Source organism: Rhinolophus sinicus, linkage group LG03, assembly GCF_036562045.2.
Source record: "Rhinolophus sinicus isolate RSC01 linkage group LG03, ASM3656204v1, whole genome shotgun sequence".
In the NCBI taxonomy this organism is placed as follows: Eukaryota; Metazoa; Chordata; class Mammalia; order Chiroptera; family Rhinolophidae; genus Rhinolophus; species Rhinolophus sinicus.
Genome location: NC_133753.1, coordinates 40,207,401 through 40,235,197, shown reverse-complemented (window position 1 = coordinate 40,235,197; position 27,797 = coordinate 40,207,401). Strand labels below are relative to the sequence as shown.

The 27,797-nt window shown below is 38.5% G+C and overlaps 2 protein-coding genes across 7 annotated transcripts in view; one reads left to right on the top strand and one right to left on the bottom strand.

The window, feature by feature from the left end:
• Positions 1 to 21,788, bottom strand: part of TXNDC16 (thioredoxin domain containing 16) — a 77,331-nt gene extending 55,543 nt beyond the window's left edge. Inside the window, exons 1-6 of one of the 5 annotated variants that reach the window (XM_019725701.2) lie at positions 21,591 to 21,788; positions 15,454 to 15,556; positions 14,138 to 14,443; positions 11,960 to 12,042; positions 6,087 to 6,160; positions 5,203 to 5,277 (exon numbers count right to left, since the gene is read on the bottom strand). In XM_019725701.2, coding sequence (XP_019581260.2) covers positions 5,203 to 5,277; positions 6,087 to 6,160; positions 11,960 to 12,042; positions 14,138 to 14,300 — 395 coding nt within the window. In that variant the 5' untranslated portion in view covers positions 14,301 to 14,443; positions 15,454 to 15,556; positions 21,591 to 21,788. Of the gene's footprint in view, positions 1 to 5,202; positions 5,278 to 6,086; positions 6,161 to 11,959; positions 12,043 to 14,137; positions 14,444 to 15,453; positions 15,557 to 21,586 lie in introns of all 5 variants that reach the window. The other 4 variants (XM_074327473.1, XM_019725700.2, XM_074327472.1 and 1 more) reach the window with 4 other exon arrangements.
• Positions 21,789 to 22,074: 286 nt separating this feature from the next.
• GPR137C (G protein-coupled receptor 137C) overlaps positions 22,075 to 27,797 on the top strand; it is a 50,536-nt gene continuing 44,813 nt past the window's right edge. The window contains exon 1 of one of the 2 annotated variants that reach the window (XM_019725703.2): positions 22,075 to 22,793. In XM_019725703.2, the coding sequence (XP_019581262.1) occupies positions 22,350 to 22,793 (444 nt within the window). In that variant the 5' untranslated portion in view covers positions 22,075 to 22,349. The remainder of the gene's footprint in view (positions 22,794 to 27,797) is intronic. The other variant, XM_074327476.1, reaches the window with a different exon arrangement.

The following is a 27,797-nucleotide window of genomic DNA, read 5'->3' as shown; positions in this document are numbered from 1 at the left end:
TTTTGACTACCGTGTTTCCCTGAAAATAAGACCTAACCAGAAAATAAGCCCTAGCATGATTTTTCAGGATGACATCACCTGAACATAAGCCCTAATGCATCTTTTAGAGCAAAAATTAATATAAGACCTGGTCTTATTTTCGGGGAAACATGGTATGCATACTTTAGAAAACAGAGCTAAGGATTTTTAGACTATAAACCCAAATTCTTATGTTTAATTTAAATTTAATTTATTTTGCAAATTGGTAACACTTTTATATAGTACCAAAAAAGTTGACGAGTGCAAAGTCTACCAACAACTCCCTCCCCCATCCCAGCTTCCCCATGCCATTCCTGTAAATCAATATTATTAATTTCTTGTGAAACCTTGAAATATTTATGCCATATACACATATGCCATAAATATATATTTATATACGCCTCTGTTAGAAGACAACCCTCCCTGGATTTCTGTGTTCCTATACAATCTAAGCCTCCTGAAGATGAAAACTGGCATGACACATGGATGGAGATTCTCTCCACTTATTCACATTCTATGCATTCTCCTTTGCTCTGGATCCAGCCAAAGTATAATAAAACCTTTTTTATCTTCCCCAGAGCCAAAGGCTTATAATATTTAGAGGTAGAGACCTTTCTCTCCTGCCCCAAGCAAGGATTTGTTTACATTGCAGAGAAAAAGATAAGCACTTTATATATACGCATTTGTCAAAACTCAAAACTATATAACACAAAGAGTGAATCCTAATATAAATAGGCACTTTGGTTAATAATGTGTCAATATTGGTTCATCAATTGTAACAACATACCACACTAAAGCTGAATGCTAACAACAAGGGGAAACGAATGTCAAATATAATTAAATATATATGTATGTGCATGTATATAGTCCCAGGATGTAAAGTATAGCATAGGGAATATAGTCAATGGTATAGTAACAGGTGTATACAATGTCAGAGGGTTAGCAGATTTGGGGTGGTTATCACTTTGTGAGGAGTGTAAATGTCTACTCATTACGTTGTTTTGTATACCTGAAACTAATACAAAAAAATAAAATAAAAACAATAAGGAGAAACTGAGTACAGAGGAGAAAGGAAGTATATGGGAATTTTCTGTACCATCTGCTCAATTTTCTATAAATCTAAAACTGCTCTAAAAACAATGTCTATTGATTAAAAAACAAACAAAAAGAGGTGAATTCACTCCTAACAATGGCATAAGGGAGACCTTGGTACAACTTAAAATTCAAAAATCAAAAGAGAAAAGATAAATTTGACCAGATAATTTTTAAAAGAACAAAAAAGGGAAATTTCAAAGATAAATGACAAACTTGGGGAGGGATGTACACTTTGTATCTCCTTTATATAAAGAGAGTGCCTAGAAATTGATAAGAATAAAGTACAAAACGACAGAAAAATGGGCAAAAGATATCAAGCAACAGTTCAGTCCCATTTCTAGGAACAGTATACAACTGCAAAGAGCACCAGACAGAAACTGCTTGCCAGACACTGGGTATTTCAAACTAATGGATTTAGCACATAAAGTAGGATGCCAGATTGAATGGCACTTTTTTTCCTCATGGTAATTTGCAAGGTATACGTAGCGATGACATAATACCCTATTTAGCCCAGTTCTTCAACATTCAAAGTACCATTATTGAACTTTTTTTTTAAAATACTGCATTTCACAAGTCAGTTTTCTTATATTTTAAACAAAAATGAAGACATTGCCTCTTTGGAATTCTACTTGACCTTTATTCCACCCCCGCCCTATCCCGCCTCAGTTTCTTCTTCCCTTAAGTGTTGGTGTTGTTCTAGAACACTCCCCAGATGACCCATATGTTAACACACCCAGATCTGTACTCCTTAGGGGCTCAAACTCTTACAGCTGTTTGAGATAGGTATGAGGGGCATTTGACTTGTTAAATTAGACTTATTTTCTGTAAATTTGCTCTTCTTCCTGGCTTACTTCAGATGGTAATCAGATAGAATTTGGAGTACAGTGAGGTGGAAAAGAAGGTATCAGGAATTAACTCAAATTTGCAGTATTGCTGATTGTTACCAAATTAAGTATTACCAAGTCCAGTTAATTTCACTTCATAAGCATTAAAAAGAAAATCCCCTTTTTGCTATATCTACTTACCTAGATTGTGCAACGGCCACACAATAGTTTCTGTGTGCTTGGACCCCACAAATCTGTCACATCCACTAGAAAGAGCTCTCCGGCACTATTTTGATCACTGTCACGTGCTGCCTATGACCCTCTGTTGAGCAATCAGGCATTGTAGTGGTCATTAAGGACAGCAAGCCAAACTAAAAGCAACAATCCAGCCTTTATTCATTTACTGCAACAGTGCAAGCAAGAGGCAAAAAGGGAGGCACCGGCTCCAGAATGTTCCATTCCCTTCCCTGCCATGGAACAGTCCCCAGGCGAGGGTCAGGTGGGCACAGCACAGATGCAAGGAATCATCTCACCCCAAGGAGCACAAACAAAAGGCTCCTGACTCTATATGGACTTGTCAGCTGGGGTTAAGGAAAGGGGGAAGGGCTAGGAGTGGAAAGAGACTGAGTCAGAGTAGAAATAAGGAGGTCTTGACAGAAGTACCTGGGAGGTACCTCAGCCGAGGCCCCTGGTAATGAGGCCTCTGAATAAAGACTTGGGCTAGAAATGCAGGTGTACATACCAGCACGCTCGACCTAAGGGACTGGGAAGAGGGAGGGTCCTGAGTCTTTCACCTCTATTTTCTCTAGAAAACTGCATCCAAGTACGATGTGGACAACGCACCTTTCCCCATGTAGCCCGCCAGGCAAAGCCTTGTAATTAGCTATGGTCAAGCCTGAAAAATGACACAAGGATTTTGACCTGGAGCTGGACTCCTCACCCAAAAGCCTAAACTTCTTCGCATAGTAAACAAAAACCCCTTCATCTGACCCCATGCCTACATCCCCGCCCTCATCTCCTGCTTCATAGTTCATACTCCAGTAAAAACTATGCCCTCCAAACTATTTTAACCTCCATGCCTTTGCTCACACAGTTCTTTCTGCTTTCCCCACTTTCCATTTCTTCAACAAGCAAACTCCTATTTATCCTTTTAGACTCATCCCAAGTGTCACCTCCTCCAGGAAGCCCTCTTAGTAAATATCCACTTTCATTCTAAACATAAATAACTATTCCCTACCCTGTGGGTCTGTAAGCCCGTATGCATACATATTTATATTTTACTTATTACATAATATTTTGTTTATATATCTGTCTCTGCAACAAAATGCTCAATTCCTAGAGAAAAGAAGCCACATCCTATTCTGTTTTGTATCCCCAGCACCGAATAGGTATCTGGCATATAGCAGAAACATGGGGAATAATCTTTGTGGAATTAGTGTTCTATAAGTCAACATTAGTACAGCACAAGGAACAGGATACCACCACAGCAGGAGGGCATAACACAAGCCCCACAGGCTGGCCAACTCAGAAAACAGGGTCCCCAGAACTGATGGCCTCTCCACATCTAAAGCCCAATTGTTTCTAGACCACCTTGTTATCAGGTTGCCCAAGGCGGATGTTTGCTGTTAAAACTTGTTCAAGACAACCTCAGTCGCCCCTCCCCCATCCCTCAAAGAATCTTATTTGTTTTTTCGCCCTCACTTCTAGGTCAAAGACAGTCATCAGGTATCTATTGTAAAACAAATATTATATCTACTACTTGGACTTTTTGCTAAACTTTTTATGATCCCCAACCTCAAGACAGCCACCCCTTCTCTGTCCCAGGAAAGGGCTTCTAAGGGTCTTTGGAATTCCTTCTTAAAGACCCTCTTTCATTCCTTACAATTGGCTTCTTAGTCTGCAGGATTTGGGACCCTTAGTTGTCAGGGATTTCTTAAAGACCTTTCATTACTGTAGCATTAGTACTGGAACGTTTAAATGTGTCTATTTGCAAAGTGATAAATATGACTTTTCACCTATAAATTTTGAGTTTCCTATAATTTAACTTTTACCCTATCTTTGTGGGAATCCAGTTGGAGTAAAGAAGAAAGAGGGCAGACCAGCAGAAAAAAAAGATAATGTCAGCAAACGTCTTAGTGGACAATAGACCTACAACAATTTAAACTGGGAAAGTCCATGTAAACTCATGTCCTTAACAAATCTTAGTTCCTAACGCTGCCAGCAAAGAGAATACTAGACTTCATTCAGAGGGAGACTGCAGGAATGAACCCCAAGGAGGCCTGATCCCAGGCCGAAAGACTCCATACCAGGAAGTTAAATTAGATTCACTCACGCTCTCTCAGTAAATATTCAGGTATGTGCTGGTATTATTTGAACTGTTTCTGCACTTACTGAGCAGGCACAGAGCTATAGCCTCTAGAAAAAATCAGGCTCGGTGAGAAAGACGCTAGGCACTTTAAAAATCCTAGTCAGAAGAGCAAAGATGAGCTTCTTAACTAATAAAAATCTCACTCCACAGGTATAATCAAAAGCAAAAAGCAGGGGCCAGCCTGAAGGCTCAGGCGGTTAGAGCTCCATGCTCCTAACTCTGAAGGCTGCCGGTTCGATTCCCACATGGGCCAGTGGGCTCTCAACCACAAGGTTGCCAGTTCAATTCCTCGAGTCCCACAAGGGATGGTGGGCTCCGCCCCGTGCAACTAAGATTGAACACGGTACCTTGAGCTGAGCTGCAGCTGAGCTCCCGGATGGCTCAGTTGGTTGGAGCGTGGGCTCTCAACCACAAGGTTGCCAGTTCAATTCCTCGAGTCCCGCAAGGGATGGTGGGCAGCGCCCCCTGCAACTAGCAACGGCAACTAGACCTGGAGCTGAGCTGTGCCCTCCACAACTAAGACTGAAAGGACAACAACTTGAAGCTGAACAGCACCCTCCACAACTAAGGTTGAAAGGACAACAACTTGACTTGGAAAAAAGGCCTGGAAGTACACACTGTTCCCCAATAAAGTCCTGTTCCCCTTCCCCAATAAAATCTTTAAAAAGAAAGAAAAGCAATACTATGACCCATGTTGTGTTATCTCCTATTTTTACAGAGTATCTACTGGTTTATGTATCCTTTGCCATTTAAGAAATTTTAGATCCCCTATGTGGACAGACAGACTAGCAATTTGTATGAAACTGATGCCTACAAATGCAATGTTAAAACTCTGAACTATTTTAACGGATTGTGGTTGTCTAGATAAATAATAAGTAAAGAAGTGGATGTACTCACAAGAGAACATGAGCAATGATGGCATTCACATCAAACAAGGTATCAGTAGGGAATTCTCTGAGTAATATGTTGCCCCTGTAAAAAGTTCAAAAAAGTATTACAGAAATATTTCCTTAGCATCCAATTTACTTGTTCCTCTAATATATTAGGCTATAAGTTCTTTGATGTTAGAGCCTGTGTCTATTATCTCATGCACCAGAGTACTGGCCACAATATTCACGCAAATATTTATTAAAGGTACACTCAATAACTATGTTGGATTTTGAAAAGCTTAGGCCTGGGCTTAGCAAAAAGATTGGAAAAAAACGTGAGTCCAAACAGGGCTTCCTATCAACCTCCCTGTCACACATACACACAGATTCCCCAAACTGGGCTGGGAAGAAGACAAGTAGGAGAGAGAAAGAAGCATCCTCAGCAGTAGGTCCCTGAGGAGACAGGATCTCTTCTCACTTCCCAGGCCAAATCCCAAGGGTTTGAGGAAAGAATCTGAGAAACCTCAGACAGATTGGCAGACACAAGTGCAGAGGAATCTGTAATCTGAACATTGGCAGATCCCTCAAAAATAAAGTATGTTTCACACCCGAATATGGGCCTGACATATCTACACAGAACACTAACTTTCCTATGTGCTTATTTACCGGGCATTTATAGTGGGAGTTTACTTAAGATTCTCATGTGATATTCAAAACAACCCTGTGAGGTATTATTTTTTCTCATTTTATAGATAAGGAAGCTAAAGTGCAGATAATAAATCTATCTTTGTTAAGCTTCATATGACACCCCACTGAATACATCTTTATTCTGTCTTAGTGATATTTTATATACTTGAGTATTCTAGAAGTACAGCTTTATATTTGTCTATCATACTTAAAATAATAGTTTACCTGAATAAATATGCTTTCATCAAATCCTTTTCTTTTCCACAATATCTTGATGCTTCTTCTTTGACACAATTAACCTTTAAAAGATAGGGGGTCATATATATGGTGATGGAAGGAGAACTGACACTGAGTAGTGAACACACGATGCAATATTACAGATGATGTATTATAGAAATGCACACTTGAAACCTACATAATTTTACTACCCAATGTCACCCCAATAAATTTAATTAAAAAAATAAATAATATGGAAAATAAGAAAGGAGAAAAAGGTTTAGAGTACATATAAAAAGGTAACACTTCTTGTTTAGGGAAACACGAAGGAATATCAAACATTACAGTTTGCTTCCAGGTCAAATTTTTTATTTTACTTTTCTTTCTGACTTGTATCCTATAATTGCTCACTTATTCAAGTGCTTGAGGTAACCAGAAAAAGGAATTTTTTCAACACCTAAGAGTTGCATTTAATTATACCTGAGAGTTTATATTTAATCCGATCTTATGGAGCAAGTAGGAGGTAACCAGGTAGAAAAAGAAGGAAACAAAGCTGAACGAAAAGCCTGAGTAAAAGCCTGGAAGCAAAGCAGTAAGTGGTAAGTTGGGACCATGAAAGCATCTCAGGAGCCTGAACACAGGTATGGCAGAAACTGCTGGTTTCTTACCCAGAATCCATCGTCTCCTTCTGTTTTACTAACAGAACCTCACTAAAAGCGAGTGACTGATGAAAATACTTTTTCAGACTCCCAACAGCTAAGCATTGTTAAGTGATGTTAGGAAGAATCACTTGTTTGGGATTCCTAGAATACTCTTAAAAAGGGGGTTCACTGATATTTTTGCTCTTCTCACTTCTTCCTGACAAAACACAGGCAACATAGCTAGAAACCAGCAGTAATCATGGACCATCAGGAATCTTTCAAGAAGAAACACTTGCTAAGGATGGTACAACAGAAAGAATGAATCTGAGTCCCTTAGGACATTAAAGCAGCCATAACAGCCATGAAAGCCTGCAATCAGGACTCTGTGAAAAATATAAGGACAACCCTGGTAGCAACATGAAGATAAAATAGAAGGCATGAGAGCACAAAGATAAGAAGGCAGGTTAAAAGAATATCACATCACTTCTGAAATTATATAAATGTCTAACCACTATGCTATATTGAATGTCAACTATAATTGATAAATTTAAAAGCGGGGGAGAAGGGGAATAAGAGGTCTAAATTTCCAGATATAAAACAAATAAGTCATGGGGATGTAATGTTCAACATGGGGAATATAGCCAATAATATTGTGATAGCATCGTATGGTGGCAGATGGTTGCTGGACTTATCAAGGTGATCACTTCTTCAGGTATATAAATGTTGAAAAACTGTGTACATCTGAAATTAATATAATATTGTATGTTAGCTGTATTTTTAATAAAAATATTTTTAAAAAGAAAATATTAGATGGAAAATTCTAGGAAAAAAAGAGTATCTTATCAGTATAGGTCAAAGATGACTGGGACCAAAGGAAAGCAGAAAAGGACAGAAGAGATTTCAGAGACAAATACAGTAAGTAAAACTCGGGAGAAAACTGAGCATGTATGTGCAGCATGGGATAGAGTGGGGGAAGGAAGAAGCTAAAGAGAATGAAGAGGTTACTAGATGAGCAAATGGATAGCCACCAATATAACTTATGAAATCTAATTCTAGAAGAACAGTTCATTTGTTTTGGATTTTTTTAAAAAAATTTTAAAGATGGATTTTGTTGTTGAATTAAATTTTAATAGAGTTTGAGGGAATCAGAATGACAATTAGGGAAGCTAAATTTGTTCAAAAAAAAAGCTACAAGGGGAGAACTGATATTCGGAAAAGAAATCAGGAATAGAGAAGTAGAATTAAAAGTCAGAGTATAGCCATAACCAAAAAGAGTAAATTTTTGTAATTTTATGTCATTTTTAAAAGAATGTTTAAAAGTCAGAGCACAGGGGGTAGTTGGCATTATGACAATAGATTTGTCCATTCTTCCATTCAATATATATTTGAGCAACTACCATGTTAGTCACTGTTCTAGTCACTGGGGGTACAGTCAAGTCCAAATAAAAATGTTTATCTTTAGAACTTACATTCTAAAAGTAGAGACAGGCAATTTAAAAAACTAACTAATATATCATATTAACTGCTATAAAGATAAAAAATATTTAGGGGATAGTGGTTTGACAAGTCATTTTAGATAGGAATCAAGGAAGGCTTCTCTGAGGTGACATGTGCACAAAGAACTGAAGTAACGGAGTTATGCACACAAATATATAAATATGTGGAAGAGATGAGTTCTAAGCAGTGGGAAGATAGCCGCAAAGGCCTTATGGAAATAACACATCTTGCAGATTCAAGTAATAGAAAGATGACCAGTGTGTGTCAGGAACAAACTGAGCACAGTGGAGGGACAGAAAATGAGATTAGAGAGGAATCAGTGTCCACAAGAGTGAGGAGTTTCAATTTTATCGTAAATGTAATGGGAAGCCTTTCTGAGAGGGTAGTAATGTAATCTGACACATCTGACTTACATGTGGAAAAGAGTTTTGTGAGACAAAAGTGAAAGGAAAAATGCCAATTATTAGGAGGGTATTGTGCTTTTCCAGATGAGAAGCGATGATGGTTTGGACAAGAGGTGGGGGATGAAAGTGAAGGTACAGAAAGAGGCCAGATTTGGAAAGTTTTCATAGTGGAACCTAAAGGACTTATTGATGGACTGGTTATGATAGAACAAAAAGTCAAGGATGACTCCAAGGCTTTTTGTTTTAATATCTGTGTTGATATAGTAACACAGCTACACCAGCTTTCTTTAGGTTATCATTTAGATGGTATGTCTTTTTCCTTCATTTACTTTGAAGAGTTCTGAAACCTTTAGTTTAAGATGCATTTCTAAATGGCATACCACTGAGTTTGGTTATTACACCCAGCTTGACAATCTTTGTCTTAACTGGAACATTTAGTCCATTTATATTTTAGAGTTTTCTTCATCTACCTCTGCCTCCTAAAATCTTAACTTTTGAAGACAAGCTCAAAATGCTATTTTTTGTGAAATCTTTTTGAATATCACATGTGATCTTCCACCCCAATAATTAGATATGAGTTGTCTTTTCTTTTAACCTCTACAACATTTTATTTGTATCTCTCTGATTATAATGATCAGGTTTTCCTAGTTATTATGATGGTTTGTGAATTTGTTTTATCTTCCCTATGGAGGATATAAACTCTTCAAAGAAATAGACTGGGTTTCAGTCATCTTTCTTTCCAATAGAAGACTAAATACAGTAAGCTGATTTTAATCTCATAAACATTTACTGTGTACCAATTATATGTCAGGAACTGAGCTAGGCACTCAATCCAGGTCTGTCTTATTCACCACAGTCTCCTTTCCACATAGTTTAGCATTCTCAACTGTGAAACTGAGCTTAAATTAAGTTAGTTCATAAGGGCATCCCTGGGTGTAAACCTTAATATTCTACTCATTACTAGATACCATTACCAGTTCCTAGTTTACTAGTTACTAGACAAACAGCACGATTATCTCTTTTGAGTGTCATACAAATCTAGTATTTCATTTCTAAATTTCATTTTAAAACTTTATTCAAAGCTCCTCAAAGATTAGTGCCATTATCATTCCAGAGTGTAATCAGTTGTTCAAAGTTAACTGAGATCTCTATACATACAGAATTGAAAAAAAAATTTTTTTTAAGTTATACAGCCGTGACATGTTATATATTTGGTCTCTGTCCCTGGTTCCTTACAGAGTTCAGAAAACCATTGTAATTTCCTGAGTGATAGGAATACTAGGAGTATCTTTTATTGTATTATTTGGTCTTTAACTCCAGTTCCTGATGAAGAGCTTCTAAAACTCTTAGAGTGTCTTCTTCTATACTAATGAATGACTGGTGGCTGGGGGTTCCTAGATGGTTTCAGGATAGGGGCTGGTCCTCAGAAAAGCAAAGGCATGATTATGAGGGTTACAACTTTCAACTTGCAGCCCCACCTCCTATCTCCAGGCTGGAAATTGTTAATCCCAAGGACCAAGGCTTTCACCAGTCATGGCTACATAATAAGACCTCCACAAAAACCCTGAACAACAGTTTGGAGAGCTTCTGGGTCGGTGAGCACATCCAAGTACCGGGAGGATGACACACCCAGGATGACACAACCCAAAACAACCCCAGGACAGAAGTTCCTGTGTTCAAGATCCTTCCCTACCTTGCCCTATGCATCTCTTCCATTTGAAATAAACCAGTAATAGTAAGTAAAGTGTTTCCCTGGATTCTGTGAGTCATTAAAGCAAATTATCGAATTGCCATTATAGTAAAATATCAAATCTCAGGAAGGGGTGTTGAGAAGCCTCAATTTGTAGCTAAGTACCATAGAAGTTGTAGGTAACCTGGGGACACACTCTTTGTGATTGGCATCTGAAGCGGTGGGCAATCTTATAACACTGAGCCCTTAATCTGCTTGGTCTGTGCTAACTCTGGGTAGTTAGTGTCAGAATTGCTGGGTGTGTGAAACTCACACATTTGGTGTTAGAAGTGTTCTGTGGGTAGAAGGAACAGTATCCCTTTAATAGCCAAGATTAGGTAGTTAACTTTCTATGCTTCCTGTCCTGGGAACTTTAGCTGCAAAGACCAAGATAACAGTAGCCATCTCTTGATGGAGGAAGGCTAATGGAACTCGTAAGAATAAATGTACACAGTGTGGAAGAAAAAGAGGATCTATGAAAAGTAACCTCACAGTGTGATCTGATCATAAATTCCTAATTGGGCAGGTCACCATGGGTATTCTGGCCCTAGACATATAATTTCTTTAGTAAAAGGCTTATCTTTGCCTTAAGCAAGCCCTGTCTACTGTTTCTGTACGTCTAGATTAACACATCTTTGAAATGCCTCTTTTCAGACCTCCCTCTAATACGTGACCACCCTTTCAGACCCCTCAAGACAGCACTGTAATCTTAGCTATACTGTAATCTGATCCCCACCTTCCTTTCTCCCACCTTCATGTAATCTTCCTTAGGTTCCCTCCTTAACTTCAGTGCATAAAAGAAACTGAAAAACTGTTATTCTCTGGAGTATTTGAGATCTTGCTCGCCCACATATGTCATCAGTTTGGCTAAAATAAACTGATAAAAATTCTCCACAAGTTGGTTGATAAAAGAAAGTCAGGTAGACACTAATCTGAAAGAATTTAATAATCCCTGGGTTACTACTCATTCATTTTTCTGAAGTACAAATTCTAAATTGAAACTAAATGAAAGACTCATGTAGCTATCTAATCCATGATGCTTGTAAAAATGTTCCATAACACTTCATGGCAAGTATGAATATTTTCTGAGAAAAAAATTAAATACATAATTTCAAGTTAGGTTGTTTTAACTATATACTAAAAATAAATGAGAGAAACTGCAACATAAGCAATTATAAAGACTTAGAAAAGAAAAAATGCTTCAATTACCTCAATTTTGGTATCTCCATTTGTGCTAATAGAAACTTAATAAACAATTGATTGTGGATATCTATTATGATATATTTGTCAGGCAAAACAAAACATATGCCCAACCATAGGATTGAAAAATGACACCAAGTCCCAATAGAATATTTTACAAAATAACATTGAATTCTAAGCTAAAGAATTTTGAAGTTTTTTTTTCTCTATACGTACTAATTTATACATTAATCTGGAATTATCTTTCTGTGCTTCTGTTTATTCTTATGCAAAAAAAAAAGTTAGAAAAAATATGTTTCCAGTTTGGAAAAAGATGTGAAACAACATAAGCATTTTCAGATACTCAGTCTTAAGTCATACAAATGTAAAATATTTGTCACTAATAATTTATTAACATAAATATATTTCTACCTTTGCAACTGAAATTCCATAGTCCTGGAGAGGTTTAACAGCCTTATTCAGTTCTTCAAGAAATATAGAGGTACTTGGAGAATCTAAAATAAGAAATGTTTTATGAATGTTTAATGACTTGCCCCTTAGGAAAAATGAGTTTTTTAAATTAAATCCAAAGCTGCAAACTGAAGAAGGTATATATCACTTTGCCCAACCAGTATACAACAACAAATAATTACTAATTAAACATACCTAGTTATATATTTTATACTCCCATTTCCAAAGCCTCATTATTATTTCTAATGTCTTTATAATGGCACATTTTAACTTTGTAAGTGACCTTAAAACCTTTCTAAAACAATAGGGTATATAAATGTTTAATGTAAACCTAATATTTGGCATTATTTTTCCAAGTGTAATACCATATATAAAACACACATGTACATATGCACAAAACTTTCAAAATGATCTTAAAATACCATTTTCAAATCACAATTATAAGAGCCAACAGAAATGTGGATTTACTTCACTTACTAACTCCAAGAATAGTATGTTTAATGCATGAAGACTTAAATGAAACCATTACGATTATTAGTTACGTTCAAGTTACACTAGTTAATTCAGTTTAATTAACGGTACAGCTAAAGCAAAGTTAAACTAAAGCATTACTAATAGCACATTTAAAGTTTAAAAATACTTTTTAAATATTTACATGCTAAAAATACCAAAAAGTATGCTTTCAGAAATGACTAAATAAAACTCAGATGTTATTATATTAATAGCTCATTTTTACCTAGTATTCATCTACTATAAACTAGTTACATGAGTAAAGTCACTTAATCCTCACAACAAATTTATAAAGTACTATTTCCTTATTATGGATGACAAAAGACACACAGAGAGGTTAAGTGACTTGACCAAGGTCAAACAGCAGTCAAGTGGCAGAGTCAGGATTCAAACCCAGGCAAGTATATTAAAGTAGCAGCTTTGTTAAAATAAACGAATGGGACTATATGAAACTTAAAAGCTTCTGCACAGCAAAAGAAACCATTGACAAAATAAAGAGGCCACCAACTGAATGGGAGAAGATTTTTGCAAACAGTGCCTCCGATAAGGGGCTAGTATCCAGAATATACAAGGAACTCATGCAACTCAACAACAAAAAAACAAACAACCCAATTGAAAAATGGGCAGAGGACTTGAAGAGACATTTCTCCAAAGAGGACATACAAATGGCAAATAGACATATGAAAAAATGCTCAACATCACTAATCATCAGAGAAATGCAAATCAAAACCACAATGAGATGTCACCTCACCCCAGTCAGAATGGCGATCATCAACAAGACAAATAGTAACAAATGTTGGAGAGGCTGTGGAGAAAAAGGAACCCTCATACACTGTTGGTGGGAATGCAGACTGGTGCAGCCGTTATGGAAGGCAGTGTGGAGGTTCCTCAAAAAATTACAAATAGAATTGCCATATGACCCAGCAATCCCTCTCCTGGGTATCTACCCAAAAAATCTGAAAACATTTAGAGATAAAGACACCTGTGCTCCAATGTTCATTGCAGCTTTGTTTATGGTGGCCAAGACATGGAAACAACCAAAATGTCCTTCGATAGATGAATGGATAAAGAAGTTGTGGTATATATACACAATGGAATACTATTTGGCGGTAAGAAAAGATGATATAGGAACATTTGTGACAACATGGATGGATCTTGAGAGTGTAATGCTGAGCGAAATAAGTCAGACAGAAAAAGCAGAGAACCATGTGATTTCACTGATATGTGGTATATAAACCAAAAGCAACAAAAGAACAAGACAAACAAATGAGAAACAGAAACTCATAGACACAGACAATGGTTTGGTGGTTGCCAGAGGGTAAGGGGGATGGGGGGGTGGGAGATGAGGGTAAGGGGGATCGAATATATGGTGATGGAAGGAGAACTGACTCTGGGTGATGAACACACAATGGGATTTATAGATGATGTAATACAGAATTGTACACCTGAAATCTATGTAATTTTACTAACAATTGTCACCCCAATAAATTTAATAAAATAAAATTTAAAAAAAAAGTAGCAGCTTTGTAGCCCATAATAACAATAAGCACTAACAATAAGTTCTCACTGAGTATATTGATTAAACAGCAATAGAAAGATCACAAAAATCATAATATAAAGACTACTTACCAGCTTGACAAAAATAAGCTAAGGAGGCTTTTCCTGATTGCAAGGTACTGAAATATTTCTGAGGACTCAGTTCTGGTAGAGTGTCTACCGATGACTTATAAAAAATGCACACCATGACAAAAGAGATGCCAACTCTAAATATATTGAAACTGGAAGACATCATCAGCTATAGTTGTATATGCACAGGATATTCTATCTGTTTTACTCAGCTCTGTGTTCTGTTGCCTTGAACAATACCTGGCCAAGAGTAAGTGTTCAACATAATTTTGCTGAATGAATTTGTTGTAAAAATCAATGAAGTAAAATCTGCAACAAAAAAAAATAATATAAGGCATCATCTACATGTATGATTTGGCTCATACTTACTATTTCCTTCTAGTAAAAATTTGAGAGGTTATGATACAATATAATGACATTGATTTCATACTATTGAATTTTTTTTTGATACTTACAAAAGGTTATCAAAAACATGGAACATGCAAAACAAAGTATCTTAAGTTTAATAGACAGTATGGGAGTATGTTAAGCTAATTATGACTTTTAAGGGTTCTAAAATTAATTCTCAAACATCCATTTATTTATTTATTTATTTTTATTTTACTTTTTTTTAATGGTTAAACATTTATCATTTATATCCCTCACACGGTGATAACTCCCCTCCCCTATCTACTACTCCTGTGACATCGCACACAGCCATTACATTTCCACTGTCTCTATTCCTAATGCTGTACTCCACTTCTTGTAACCACATATATATATATGTAACAAATTTATAAAGTACTATATTACTAGTAAATTTATAAATTACTAAAGTACTATATATATATGGGGGTGTATATATATATATATATATATATAAATAATCGTGGTTGACATTCATTATTATTCAGCTTCAGCTTCAGGTGTACAGTGCAGTGATCAGGCATCTATATTATCCCTGAGGTGGTCTCCCTAATGGGACAAGTGTCCATCGTCAAACATCTATATTTTTAAATTGGACATTACATCCTTCTCTATTTACAATTAGATTTACAATTAATACACAAATAGCTATTTAGTACCATTAACATGGCAGTAACGCACTCAAAATATATGTCTATTACGTTTATATTCTTTTTACTTTAAATCGCCTAGGAGACAGATATTAAAACTACTTAAGAACATTCTTTCTTAATACACATTTTTTAATGCTCAAGACTTTTATTTATGCAGCATAGAAATTCAAATATCCTTTCAAATCATATTTTAATTCAGTTCACTTTCTGAACTCAGATTTGTCTAGATATCCTCCTCTCATCTTTTCATGCTGTACTTACTTCCATGCTGTCCTCTGTATCTGCTGTCAATTTTCTTCTGTTTCGCTACTTTCAAATTTATCTTAAACAATTTCTTCTTTCAGGCAGCTTTTCTACTGATAATCTGTATTATCGAAGTTTAAAAGAAAATAGTTTAGGAAAATTTGTATAGTATGAAAACATCATACTTCTAGAAGGTAAAGATACACCCACAGGTCATAGGTGAGAATTTTGTTTTAATTTTTAATTTCAAATAGAGTCCATATCTTTCAAACAAAATATCACTATCTTAAAACAGGAGACAGGAAAAAAGAACAGAAAATTACTCATAAGGACAGGGGTAGAATTTTTCAGTAAAGAATAAAATGATAAAAAAATGAAACATTAGGGAAAAATTATATTAAACTGGATACTTACTTTGGTTTTTCAATACTATCAATAAGCACATAACATCTCTCCCTAGGAGCAGGTATACCTAAAAAAGGAGCTAATCACTCATGATTACTTCTTAATATTCTTTTCATTAAAGCTCATTTATATCAAACAGTGAACAAATTTGCCAACAATTTTTAATAAGGAGCCAAGAGTTCAAAAACTCAAGTAGAATGAGGAGTGAGGTATATAAAAAAGTGAGAGGTATATAAAAAATTTTAATGATATAATTGAAGGGTATCCTTGACATTAAAATTGATTATACATTATAGCCATTTTAAACTGGCATATTTTAAAGCCACTTTATATTAATGGGAATGTTTTAAAATAGGTCATCCAAGATTTTCTTTACGGTCTGGGGGGTGGAGGTGGAAAATGCATGCATCCTGAGCCTAAGAGAATAACTATACAAAATCTGTTACTAATGAAATAACTCCAACCTAATTAAAAGGTAAAATATTTAAGTAAAAGCACAATTGAAAGATTCAAGTATAAAATATCATTTTTCATGTCTTTGTGATTACAATTCAGTTGTTTTAACACTAATTTGGCCATTAGGGTTAACATGATTCTTTTCCCCCAGAATGTATTTTGTAGCACCAAAAGGTCTAACCACTCATTTAATGCTTGAACACTTTCTGACATCTATCTCACTGGACAGATGAGATTATATATGTGAAAGGGCTGTGCATTTGGTCAATTAGAGATGTTCGTGATTATTCTTACATATTCTGAGAGACAAGAACTCAATAGTTACCTTGCAGTTTGTTCCATCTTTAATAAGTTTGATTAAGAAATGACTCAAAGTGGAGACTACTGCACAGGTCAGTTAGAAATAGAGTTTACATGGTCATAATAAAATAAACACTGAATAATGATTTAACCAAATCCATGACAACCACAGTTGAGAAGATGGGGAGACGGAAAGTAAGGGAGCATGTGGTCAGGGTGGGAAAAGGGATAAAAGAGAGCTAACCATTCATCTTTCGCAAGATCAAAAGTGAAGTTTATTAGAAACAGGAAGAGCAATGCGGAAACAGGGAGCAGTTGAAAATAATTGCCTTTAAGGCATAAGAAATTGGAGTGAGGAAGACACCAAGGGGACTTTTGAAACCTTACAGAACCATCTGACTCTTTAAACAGCGTTACCTTTCCACTTTGATTTAAAAAGTTATTACCTGTATATAATCAAATCTTCTATAGCTTCTACTTATATTAATCCAATCTACCCCTGTGAGGCCACAGAAGACTGTTCATTTCACATGCACAGTAAATAAAATGCATTTGCCCAGAGACATGGTCTCGTCATAAAAAAGATCTTTAAACTAAAGAGAAGGGAAGTGTAGATGGGAAGTGGTGGGGAAAAGAGAACACCTGTGAGAACAGAGTAAAAACAAAGATACAGAAGGTACTTGGTGACTTTTTTTTTCAGTTACTAGAAAATGGAAGAGAAAACAGTACTTAAAGCTTCAAAAATCTGAAAATCAGAACAAAGTGATGAGTACCTTGGGAGAAATGTGACCTTGGTGTGGTAGTTCATTAGTGTGGGGTAAATAGTTGTAGTTTTCCTGTCAGGTGTAAGGTAGGATTACACTTACCTTCCTGCACTTCCAACTAGTGAAGTTTGAAGCCACTATGTGACATTCTGGCTAACAAAATGTGAGCAAAAGTGGTATGTCTCAGGCAAAAGTTTTAACAGCTACTGTGTGATATACCAGGCTTTATTTTCTTCTGTCACAGTCATTAAAAATGCTCAAATGGTGGCTGCTCATCGGCATAGGTCCCAGAAACAGCACAACAAAGAGAACCCACAGCTGATATGCAATGAGCATGTGACACAGGAAGAAATACAATTTTTGTCTTAAGCCACTGAGATTTGAGGAGTTATTATTGCAGAATAATCTCGTTTATCTCCATTCACTGGTATACAAACTAAAAGTGAGATGCTGCCTTTTAAATAAGAACGCCACAATACTGGCTCAGGTCAAGCAGCAAGGAAACTTTCTGGGCCTAATGAAGGAAATTTTTTTTTTTTTTTTAAGATTTTATTGGGGAAGGGGAACAGGACTTTATTGGGGAACAGGGTGAATGTACTTCCAGGCCTTTTTCCCAAGTCAAGTTGTTATCCTTTCAACCTTAGTTGTGGAGTGGAGGGTGCCGTTCAGGTGCCGTTCAGCTTCAAGTTGTTGTCCTTTCAGTCTTAGTTGTGGAGGGCGCAGCTCAGCTCCAGGTCCAGTTGCCGTTGCTAGTTGCAGGGGGCGCAGCCCACCATCCCTTGCAGGAGTCAAACCAGCAACCTTGTGGTTGAGACGACGTGCTCCAACCAACTGAGCCATCCAGGAGCTCAGTGGCAGCTCAGCTCAAGGTGCCCTGTTCAAACTTAGTTGCAGGGGGCGGAGCCCACCATCCCTTTTGGGACTCGAGGAATTGAACCGGCAACCTTGTGGTTGAGAGCCCACTGGCCCATGTGGGAATCGAACCGGCAGCCTTCGGAGTTAGGAGCATGGAGCTCTAACCACCTGAGCCACCGGGCCGGCCCAAGGAACTTTTTTTACTAAGGAAACTTATCAGAGACAAGAGCTCAGCAAATGATCCATATCAAAGGGTGACAAAACATTTGATGAAACTATCATACAATAATTTGGAGTTGACATGTACCTAATGAATTTTTGAGCATAGGTTTGCGTGGCTGATGAACTTATTTATAGTCCTGAGAGAAGAGGCTAGAAGACAGACTATAAGTACTGTGTGATAGGGCCTGTTGGTTGTGTTTAATGAGGTATTCAGAGAAAGGTACTCAAAGAACCACCATCGAACGGACTAGCTGTTCAAAACAAAACAATCCTTTGGTCCCCATTTGTACAGTCAGGAAGCAAGCTGAAAAACCTGCTCAGCCACAAAAAGAGTTCATATTCTCCAAAGCCAACTTCATATTTGACCAAAGATAATAAAAATAAAAGATCTTTTACAGGGCAAAGCCAAGGACCATGGAGAAGAAATATGCTCTAGAGTAGGGTTTCCAGGCAGGAATTCCCTCCTGTTCTCAGGAATTTTTTTCACTTTTCCATTCCCGAATCCCGAGAAAAGTTGGTCGGGAAATCGGGAAAATCGGCTCCTTGAACCCAGGTGGTTGGTAGTATCGGCCGTCACTTTGTGGAAACGATTCATCGTGGAGAACAGAAAATAGTTTATACCTTTGGGATTTGGGACTAGGAAAGAGAAAAAATTTCCTGAGAATGAGCGGGAATTCCCACCTGGAAACCCTACTCTAGAATATGTGCCAGAATGTGAGCTGTTACTGGTCTACAATGAGGTAAACACAGAAATTGAGTGTAAATGTTTAAAAGCTTTTATAGCCATTTCATACATTTGCAAATAAAATGCAATTTCATACATTTGCAAATAAAATGCAAAGGGGAACAAAAATTTTTGTTCAGCAGCAAAATACTGAGAGAGCCCCCAGATGTCAATGAGGAGGAAGTGCTTTAAGGGAAAAACACTGCTCTTCCTGCTAATGAGGGAAGTGGGCAAGGATTTGGCAAGGATTTGCCTTCAGGTGTTCCGTAGACAGGTGGTACAGCTAGTGTCCCTTTTCAGCTAGAGCAATCCCATTTTGGGATTGGGTCCTGTATATACCTGGCAAACAGTTCTGGTTTAAATATTTGAAAAACCACTGTGCTAAAGTAATCTGTCCTCCTAGAACAATACTCAATCATTGTGCATTTGGACACATTTCAAATTTTAGAATATCTAGCAATAAGCTTTTCTAGAAGATCCTTGTTTCATTTCCCCATTACAGGCCTAAATTTCCCTTATGATTAACCATAAAATAATGGTTTTCCCTCTCAAGAAAAAGAGGAAATAACAACTGTAAACATGTAACAAATTATACCATGATCTGTGGGCATCATTTTCTGGGAAAAGACACCTTTCATATTTTGCAACAAAGGGGGTATATAATGCTTACAAAGTTCCTGTAAGAATATTTTGTCAAAAATTAGCTTACTTATAGTTTAATGCTGCTACTGGAGACCAGAACCTGCTCAGTGAACCAGCTTCAAATAAAACATTGATTAGATCTCATCACAGCTTATCATTTAAGACCCAAAGGAGACAATAAAGAGAGTCAACATCTTTCCACTTTATAGCTCCTTCAAAGCAGTTGGGAAAAAATACTTTCTCTACACCCCCCCAAAAAAAAGGAGAAAAGTGGCAGGTATCCAGACTTGTAATGACAATGGAATACAAAGTCTCACAAGCAAAGACCTAAAACTAGTATGGGTACTATCCAGATGTAAACTATCATTTTGAATAGAGAATATAGGAGAAAAAGAAAAAAGCCTTCATGGTGAAAATCTATTCATGACCTGAAACTGCACCTCATCAATTATGGAAGATACAAAAACAGATCATGCCAGAGAATAGGAGGTTCCCCTGATTTGGACAAATGCCTCAAATCACGTAACTCTAAGTTCATGCTTAATTTATGTGCTTAAGGGCATAACTACAATCAGTTAACTAGCTGTTTCCATGAGCACTCTGTCCCCTCTCAAATACAAGTGTACTGCCCTAACCATATGCTCTAAGAAGCCATACGGTGAATTTCTTACACTCCAATAAACGTGAGATCCTTCTCTAACGCATTGTTGGATTAGGCCTGTCAACTTCTTACTGCAAGTTGTATCCTACTCTAGGCTGAACTGCACGACGTGCTCAGCGGAATGTTATGTGAGAGAGATCCACATAACAGTGCCTAGGCCTAAACATCTATCAGTCGGTCAGCACACCTATAAAGAATCCAAAACACACCAGTATCTGGTGCCTGGGTGAACTACAGTCCTAGAAACTAAAGTACAAAATAAATTTTCAAGTTTCCTGTGGCTCATTAGCTAGGAAAGAAGGTAGCAGCACTCTTCTTGGGCAAAGCATTAGGGTAAAGGATAGTGAGTTAGGAAAGGCTGGTTCTCAGCTGCAACAGTAAATGTAGCAGTGTCTTTCAGAGAATTTGTGATATGCCGCTCATTCCAGGAACGCGAATTATGTTCTCTTCACTTTGCACTATTCTGCTCATTGTATTACCAAACACCAAAAACAAAAGTCAACAAATGTTATGTGTCAGTTTAATACACGTTGGGGATGTATTTATTCCTCTTATTAACAGTATCATAATTTGGCATTTGCTTTGTATCTCTGAGCCTCAGGAACGGCGCCATCATACAGGACAAAGGCTCTGAAGGAGTACATGTGGAATTTAAGGAGCACAGACTATTCTACTTCTTCCTCTCTGGACATTCATCAAAGACATGCAGTTCTATTTCTGCCTTTTTCCTGAACTTATGCCCACAGCATGTTTCCAAATTCTAACTTTCAAAGACCCAAGCTCCTCCTACTCCGAGATCACTTGGACATCCAGCTCACCCTAATACCACTCATCTGTAAGGGACAGTTCCCCGTGGGAGGGAAGAGTCTTACTTAGCGTTTCGGTTCACCTTTCCACTCATTCCACCAGCTTTCCCCTCAGAGGGCTCACTTTTTCCTCCCGCCGCTCAAGTCATGAAAGAAGAAAGCAAAACGTCCCTCAGAAGAATCCAGGTGAGGTTCCTTCTAAGCCAAACTCTAGAGCTCGGCGGTGCGGCCCTTGCGACGCGAGAGCCGCCTTATCTGAATCCCCACAGCTACAGGCAAAGAACTTAGCCCCAGAAGGACCCGCGCCGCTACCTACCTACCTGCGCGCGGTCGGCTACTCCCGCCTTGCGAAGAAGCAGAGGGAGGGGCCCTGCCCCGCTTGTCCCAAGCGAGAGTGCAGCGCCTACCGTGGCCAACACTCGGAGGATTCGGCCTGCAGGGCAAAAAAATAATCCCTGAGGCTCCTCCCTCTCCTCGTGCTCTTTACGTGCAACCTCTCCAACCAATGGGACGCGCAGGGGGGCGGATGGAGACCCGCCCCAGGTGACAGGCGACAACTGAGTCCCCCCCGCCGGTGCGAACGGGCCTTGCAGTTGCTGGGCCAATCGGCAACGTGGGTGGGGAGTGCAGGGAAGCGAGAAAGCGGGGAAAGCCAGCGCCCAATTAGATCTTCGAGCCCTGGAGCGACGGGTCCTGCAGCCCGTGGGCTTCCGAGCGCGGCGTGGAGGGGGCGTGCCCGCCTGGGCCAATCGGCGCGAGCCCACGGTGCGGAGCGAGCGCCTCAAATGCTCGGGTTTCTCAGCTGATTGTCTCCAACGGAGAGTTGTTTTTTGCAGCTACCGAGCGGAGCCGCAGCAGGAGGAGCCGAGACCCCCGGGGGGGTGGGGGGCGGGAAGAGGAGGCGGGGTCGAGGGAGCCGCGGCTGCTCAGCGCGGGGCTCCGAGTCCTGTCACGGCGCTTCCTGGGGTTGGAGGTTGGGGTGGGTGGGGGGTAAGGGACAAATCCTTCTCCCCCTCGACGGCGGCTCCGAGTCCTGCCCCTTCCTTCCCGCGCTCCCTCGCCCGTCCCTCAGCCCCCTCATGAGGGTGTCCGTACCGGGTCCGGTGGCCGCCGCCGCCCCCGCGGCCGGCCGCGAGTCCTCGACGCCCGGCGAGGGCGGCGGAGGCGAAGGCGCCGTCGCTGCCGCCTCAGGCGCCGCGGTGCCGGGCTCGGTGCAGTTGGCGCTGAGCGTCCTGCACGCCCTGCTCTACGCCGCACTCTTCGCCTTTGCCTACCTGCAGCTGTGGCGGCTGCTCCTGTACCGCGAGCGGCGGCTGAGTTACCAGACCCTCTGCCTCTTCCTCTGTCTCCTGTGGGCAGCGCTCAGGACCACCCTCTTCTCCGCCGCCTTCTCGCTCAGCGGCTCCCTGCCCCTGCTCCGGCCGCCCGCTCACCTGCACTTCTTCCCCCACTGGCTGCTCTACTGCTTCCCCTCCTGTCTCCAGTTCTCCACGCTCTGTCTCCTCAACCTCTACCTGGCGGAGGTAAGGCGGGAGGACCGGCATGCGGGGCCGGGCAAGCGGGGCCTCCGGGATCAACTCGGCTGAGGACCGGTGTGTTGGGGTGGGGGGAGGCGGTGAGAGGCGGACCCAAGACCAGCCTGGGGAAACTGAGGCACGCCTGGAGGACGCGCCGGTGTTCTTGCCCTAAACTTAAGCAGCTGATAGACTCGGTTACTGAGGGGTTTAGGGGACGAGTGAATGAGTTTGTGTTCTGACAACTTAAAACAGCAGGACAACCCTTTGTTCGGTGTCCTGGCCCTCTATGGTAAGGTGTTTGTGCCACCAACAAAGTGGCATCGCAAGAACTGGCAGCCCCAGTAGCTCTGCTGAAGCTGGACTGTGTTGAGAGGTTGGATGCTGAGGGAGCAGCAGCGCTGCTGAAGCTGGACTGCTGCCAGCCATTACGTCACCAGGCAGAGCTGTTCCTCTGCTATTGTTGCTGCGTTTCTTTTATTAGAAGCTTATATTCCCTCCTGCATCTCCTTTCCTGTGGCTCGATAAGCCTCACACAAATTCCGTTCGATAGTTCCCCAGCAGGGTTAATGATCAATAACCAATGTTGAGGGTCAATAGAAAGACCTCCATAAAGCCCTTAACGTTTGCCCCAGTTGCTTCATGCTTTGGCTATTTATCCTACCTCTTACAGCCTAGTCTTTTTTCTTTTCTTTTCTTTCTTTCTTTTTTTTTTTTTGAGCTAATAGAAAATACTAGCTTAGCCTGTACCTATTTCAGAAACAAAACACCAAACTGTTTCTGCAATAACTTGCTTAATAGCTGGAAGCTAATCACACCCCCTTTCTCTTTTATGGGGAATTACTGGTTGGATTGCATTGCTCTGCGAACCTTAGGTATTTGACCCATTTCAAACAGGTTTGGGAGTGTAAGGTTGTCAATCATGTGTGTCAGCTAGTGGTATTTAAGCCACAGAATTTTGAGAATTACCCAAAAATCTACCTCCCCTCCCCCACCCCCCACCTCTCGCAAAAAAAATAGCTTGAGTAGGGGAGGAAACAGAGTGACATCATATGCTTAATACTGGCTAATATAGAACAGTATTGGTCTTGCAGCTAATCCTCTCAAAGGCTTTTGGAGGTGATGAGAATTAACATAGTTATTAGCAAAACTGAAAACATTTGAGGCAGATTAAGTTTATATTCCTGCGTACATAAACCAACTCTTCTCCCTTAGTAAATAGGAAGTAGAATGCATAATTTAAAAATCCAGTCACAACTTCAGCTTTTTAGCACGCTAAAAACAACAGTTGAAATTAAGTAACAACTTGAATTTAACTTTAATTCTTTGGAATTAAAGAATTCCCCATCCTTTGGAAATCCAAGCAGTACAATGACAGAAACTCAAACAGCAAGAAGCAGAAATAACCATGGGTAATCGTAAATCAAATAAGCATGCTGTAGTCATGTCACTTATTTGATGATGTTCTGATCTTCTAGTTGTTGTTTAAGCTTTAAAAAACTTCTTTGTAGTTAAACGTATACATTACATTCTTCCTGACACCTTTTCTGGTAGATACCAGTGACCTCTCATCACTGAAGCTTTACCCTGGCTTCAGATATAGCTAATTTACTTGAAACTGACTAGCAATCCTTATGTTAGATAATTTCTTTTTCCTCTATACTTTTTGACTTATACAATTATATTAATGATTCACTGCAAGTTGGTGGGCATTTCATAAAGTAGCTAAACACTCTTTTTACATTTTTCTTGAGCTATAACATATACCATAAGGAGCATAAATCTTAAGTGTACAGCTAGGTGAAATTTTACATATGGATACACTCATGTTACCACCACCCAGATTAAGATATACAGTATCCCCAGTGGCCCAGAAAGTTTCCTTGTGCCCTCCCCCATCATAACTCTTACCCTGAGATAAACACAAAGTGGCTAAACACTATCACAATCGGAAAAAAGCATCTATAATTAAGCTCAAAATTCTAAAAGTATGCTTCTACAGTATAAATTGCATGATAGCTAGATTGAGTTTTCAGACTTCTGATTACTGATATTCCAAGCTAGTGAGGAAGAACTTACATTTCTAAAAGTCTTCCTGTTGATTGAATCTCTTGTTTGTGAATGTAATTTTTAAAAAACAGTAGAACTCAATCTAGATTTGGAAACAAGCTGAACTAAAGCTTTTGCCTTTTACAGTGTCTCTTAAAAAGAGTGTAAGTTGTTTGTCTATGCTTGTCTTTTTATAATCAAGTTAACAGTTTTAAAACACAACTTAAAAGAATAAATTTTCATCCTGTTTTAAAAAGATGTGTCTTAACCAGAAATCATTTCCCTATTCTTTAGAAAAAAGTCCAGAGTAATCTGTATTTAAAAGAGTACTTGAATTCAAATTTTTATATCAGTTCCAAGTAACTGGAAGTATACTTTCCATTGATCATTCTGAATTAATGAAGCTTCCCCAGTGAGTTCTTCATATTCCCAGCGAGCAAAATAGTAGGGAAAGTCTATGTGGTTACACGTACAAAACTTAACTGACATTTGATTTTTTTTTTTAAATCAAAAGGCCCTATGTCTGTTTTGAATAGGTGTGCTTCTTGATTACCAAATCACTCTGTCTTTACTGTCATATTAAATACCAATTTCATTTTAGTTTTGATCTCTTTAAAGCTTTTGTTATGTTCATTTCTTACTAAAAAAATTCTAAATTTCTAAAGACTCAGTTACGAAGAACCATGGAGCAATATAAAAATAACATTAGTATAACAACCATTACTACTTTAAACACATTTTGCTGGTTCTTCTCAAATTCTTTTTTTCAAGAAGTTAAGACTGCCTAACCCACTCTTTTGTTACACTTGAATAGAATTGAGATAAGGGGAATTAGCCCTTTCTGAAATAATTAGACTTCCCCCCCCCCCACAACTACTTATTCCTGGAGGTTATATATAGTTAACCTCCAGGAATAAGTAGTTGGGGGGAATAAAAGCCTGTATACTAATTTAAAAACAACTATTGAACCTTTTTTGGCATGATCAATAGGACATGTACCTTACCAGAAAAAGGTTCACACTTCTATACTTTTAGCACAGAAGACTTCAGTCTTTAAAACAGATTACAGTGGTCCCTTGTTATCCACAGGTTATACATTCTGCCCCCCCCCCCCCGCCAGTAGATGCCTTAAACGGTGGATAGTGCTGAACCCTATATATACTTATGTTTTTTCCCATACATACATACTTTTTCAATTAAAGGATGTACTTCATGGCTTCTCTTTGGTGTATTCAAATTGCCAGCATCACAACTCTTGCACTTTGGGACTATTAAGTAAAATAAGGGTTACTTGAACACAGACACTGCTATACCACCACAATCAATCTGATAACCAAGACGGCTACTAAGTGACTCACAGGCAGGTAGGGAATACAGTGTGGATACGCTGGACAAAGGGATGATTCACATCTCAGGCAAGACCAAGCAGAATGGCGCGAGAATTCATCATGCTACCCCGAATGGTGCAGAATTTAAAACTTATGAATTGTTTATTTCTGGAATTCTCCATTTAATATTTTCTGACCACAGTTGAACACAGCTAACTGAAACTACAGACAAGGGGAGCTACTGTATTTGATAAAATGGATGCTATCTACCATTGGAACAAGTAAAAGGACTTAAAATGAGCGTTGATAGTATACTATATTTGGAGTATCACCCTATAAAATGAAACTCCTCTAAAGATAAGAACTTATTTTATCATATTTTTATCTCATAGCAACTAGAACAATGGTAAACATATTATTACATGACAATCTTGAAAAGGCCAAAATCTAGAAATTTTTTGGCTATCTAAAATTTGGGGGTTAACTCAATTTTTATTAACATTTGAGGTATATTATTTGTGTACTTTGTTGGATTTTTTTTTTTCCTGCCTAAAAGATTGCCTATTTTATGACTGCTTAGATTCTCTTAGATTATCTTGGTTTAAAATAATCAGATAAAAATTTAATTTTTACTATAGGTAAAATTCTAATGAAACCACTTTAATATAATACAGAATTTTGCTTAGCAAAATTATTTTTATATCATGGCAAATAGCTCATAGAAATTAGGGTTTTGATAATTTGGTTTTAACAAATTCTGTTACATAGAGAAGCCTATGAAACAAATACATCTCACATCATGATTCATTTACTATTTACTGAAATAGTGCTTTGGTTCAATGTTGGATTTTAATCCATAACTGTGATTATAAACTTTTTGTCTGAATCTCCTAAACTGTTTTACCCATTAACTTGAGTCTGTTTTTCCTGAGATAATCTATGAGACAAGAGTTTGAGATGATGCAGTTGTATGGTAGAAGACATGATTACTATGCCTTATATTTTATGTGATTTAATATTTTCAAAGCACATTATAACACTTGTCTTGATAACCCCCATGATATAGGTAGAAGTAAATTGGGTGTAATTTGTCCAAGGTTATATGGCAAATATGTATCAGATATGAGACTATAGTATAGCCAGGGGCTATAAAGTCTGTCAGGTGATCTCTCCCTATGAACTTTCCTGCATACATCAACTCTTTGTTTATTAAGTGTTTCATTATTTAATTTGCTTTCTCATTTTCTACCACTTCAAGCCTTTTTCACTCTCCAGCAAACTCTCTTCCTCCTTTATACTCAGCATATGACCCTCATCTACTAGTTTATAAAAGCAGAAACCAGGGCCATCTGGCTGAACAAAGATTCAGAGAAATGCCTTAAAATGCTGCAAAGATTATTTAATCTTTTTCAATGAATGATTGAGCTGGTAATTGAGTAAATTCCTCAGAGGCAAAAAAACACAAAAGAAGTGAATATGGAATGATAAAGTACCACACAGATGTTTGTCTTGGGATTGGAAGTAGTTACATATTTTGATTTTTAGGTGTAGGGCATATGAGGAGGTGCCATTAGAGGCAATACCTTGTAGTGAGTTCTAATCAGAGATCTCATCTCCCCCAGCTTAATGCCAGAAT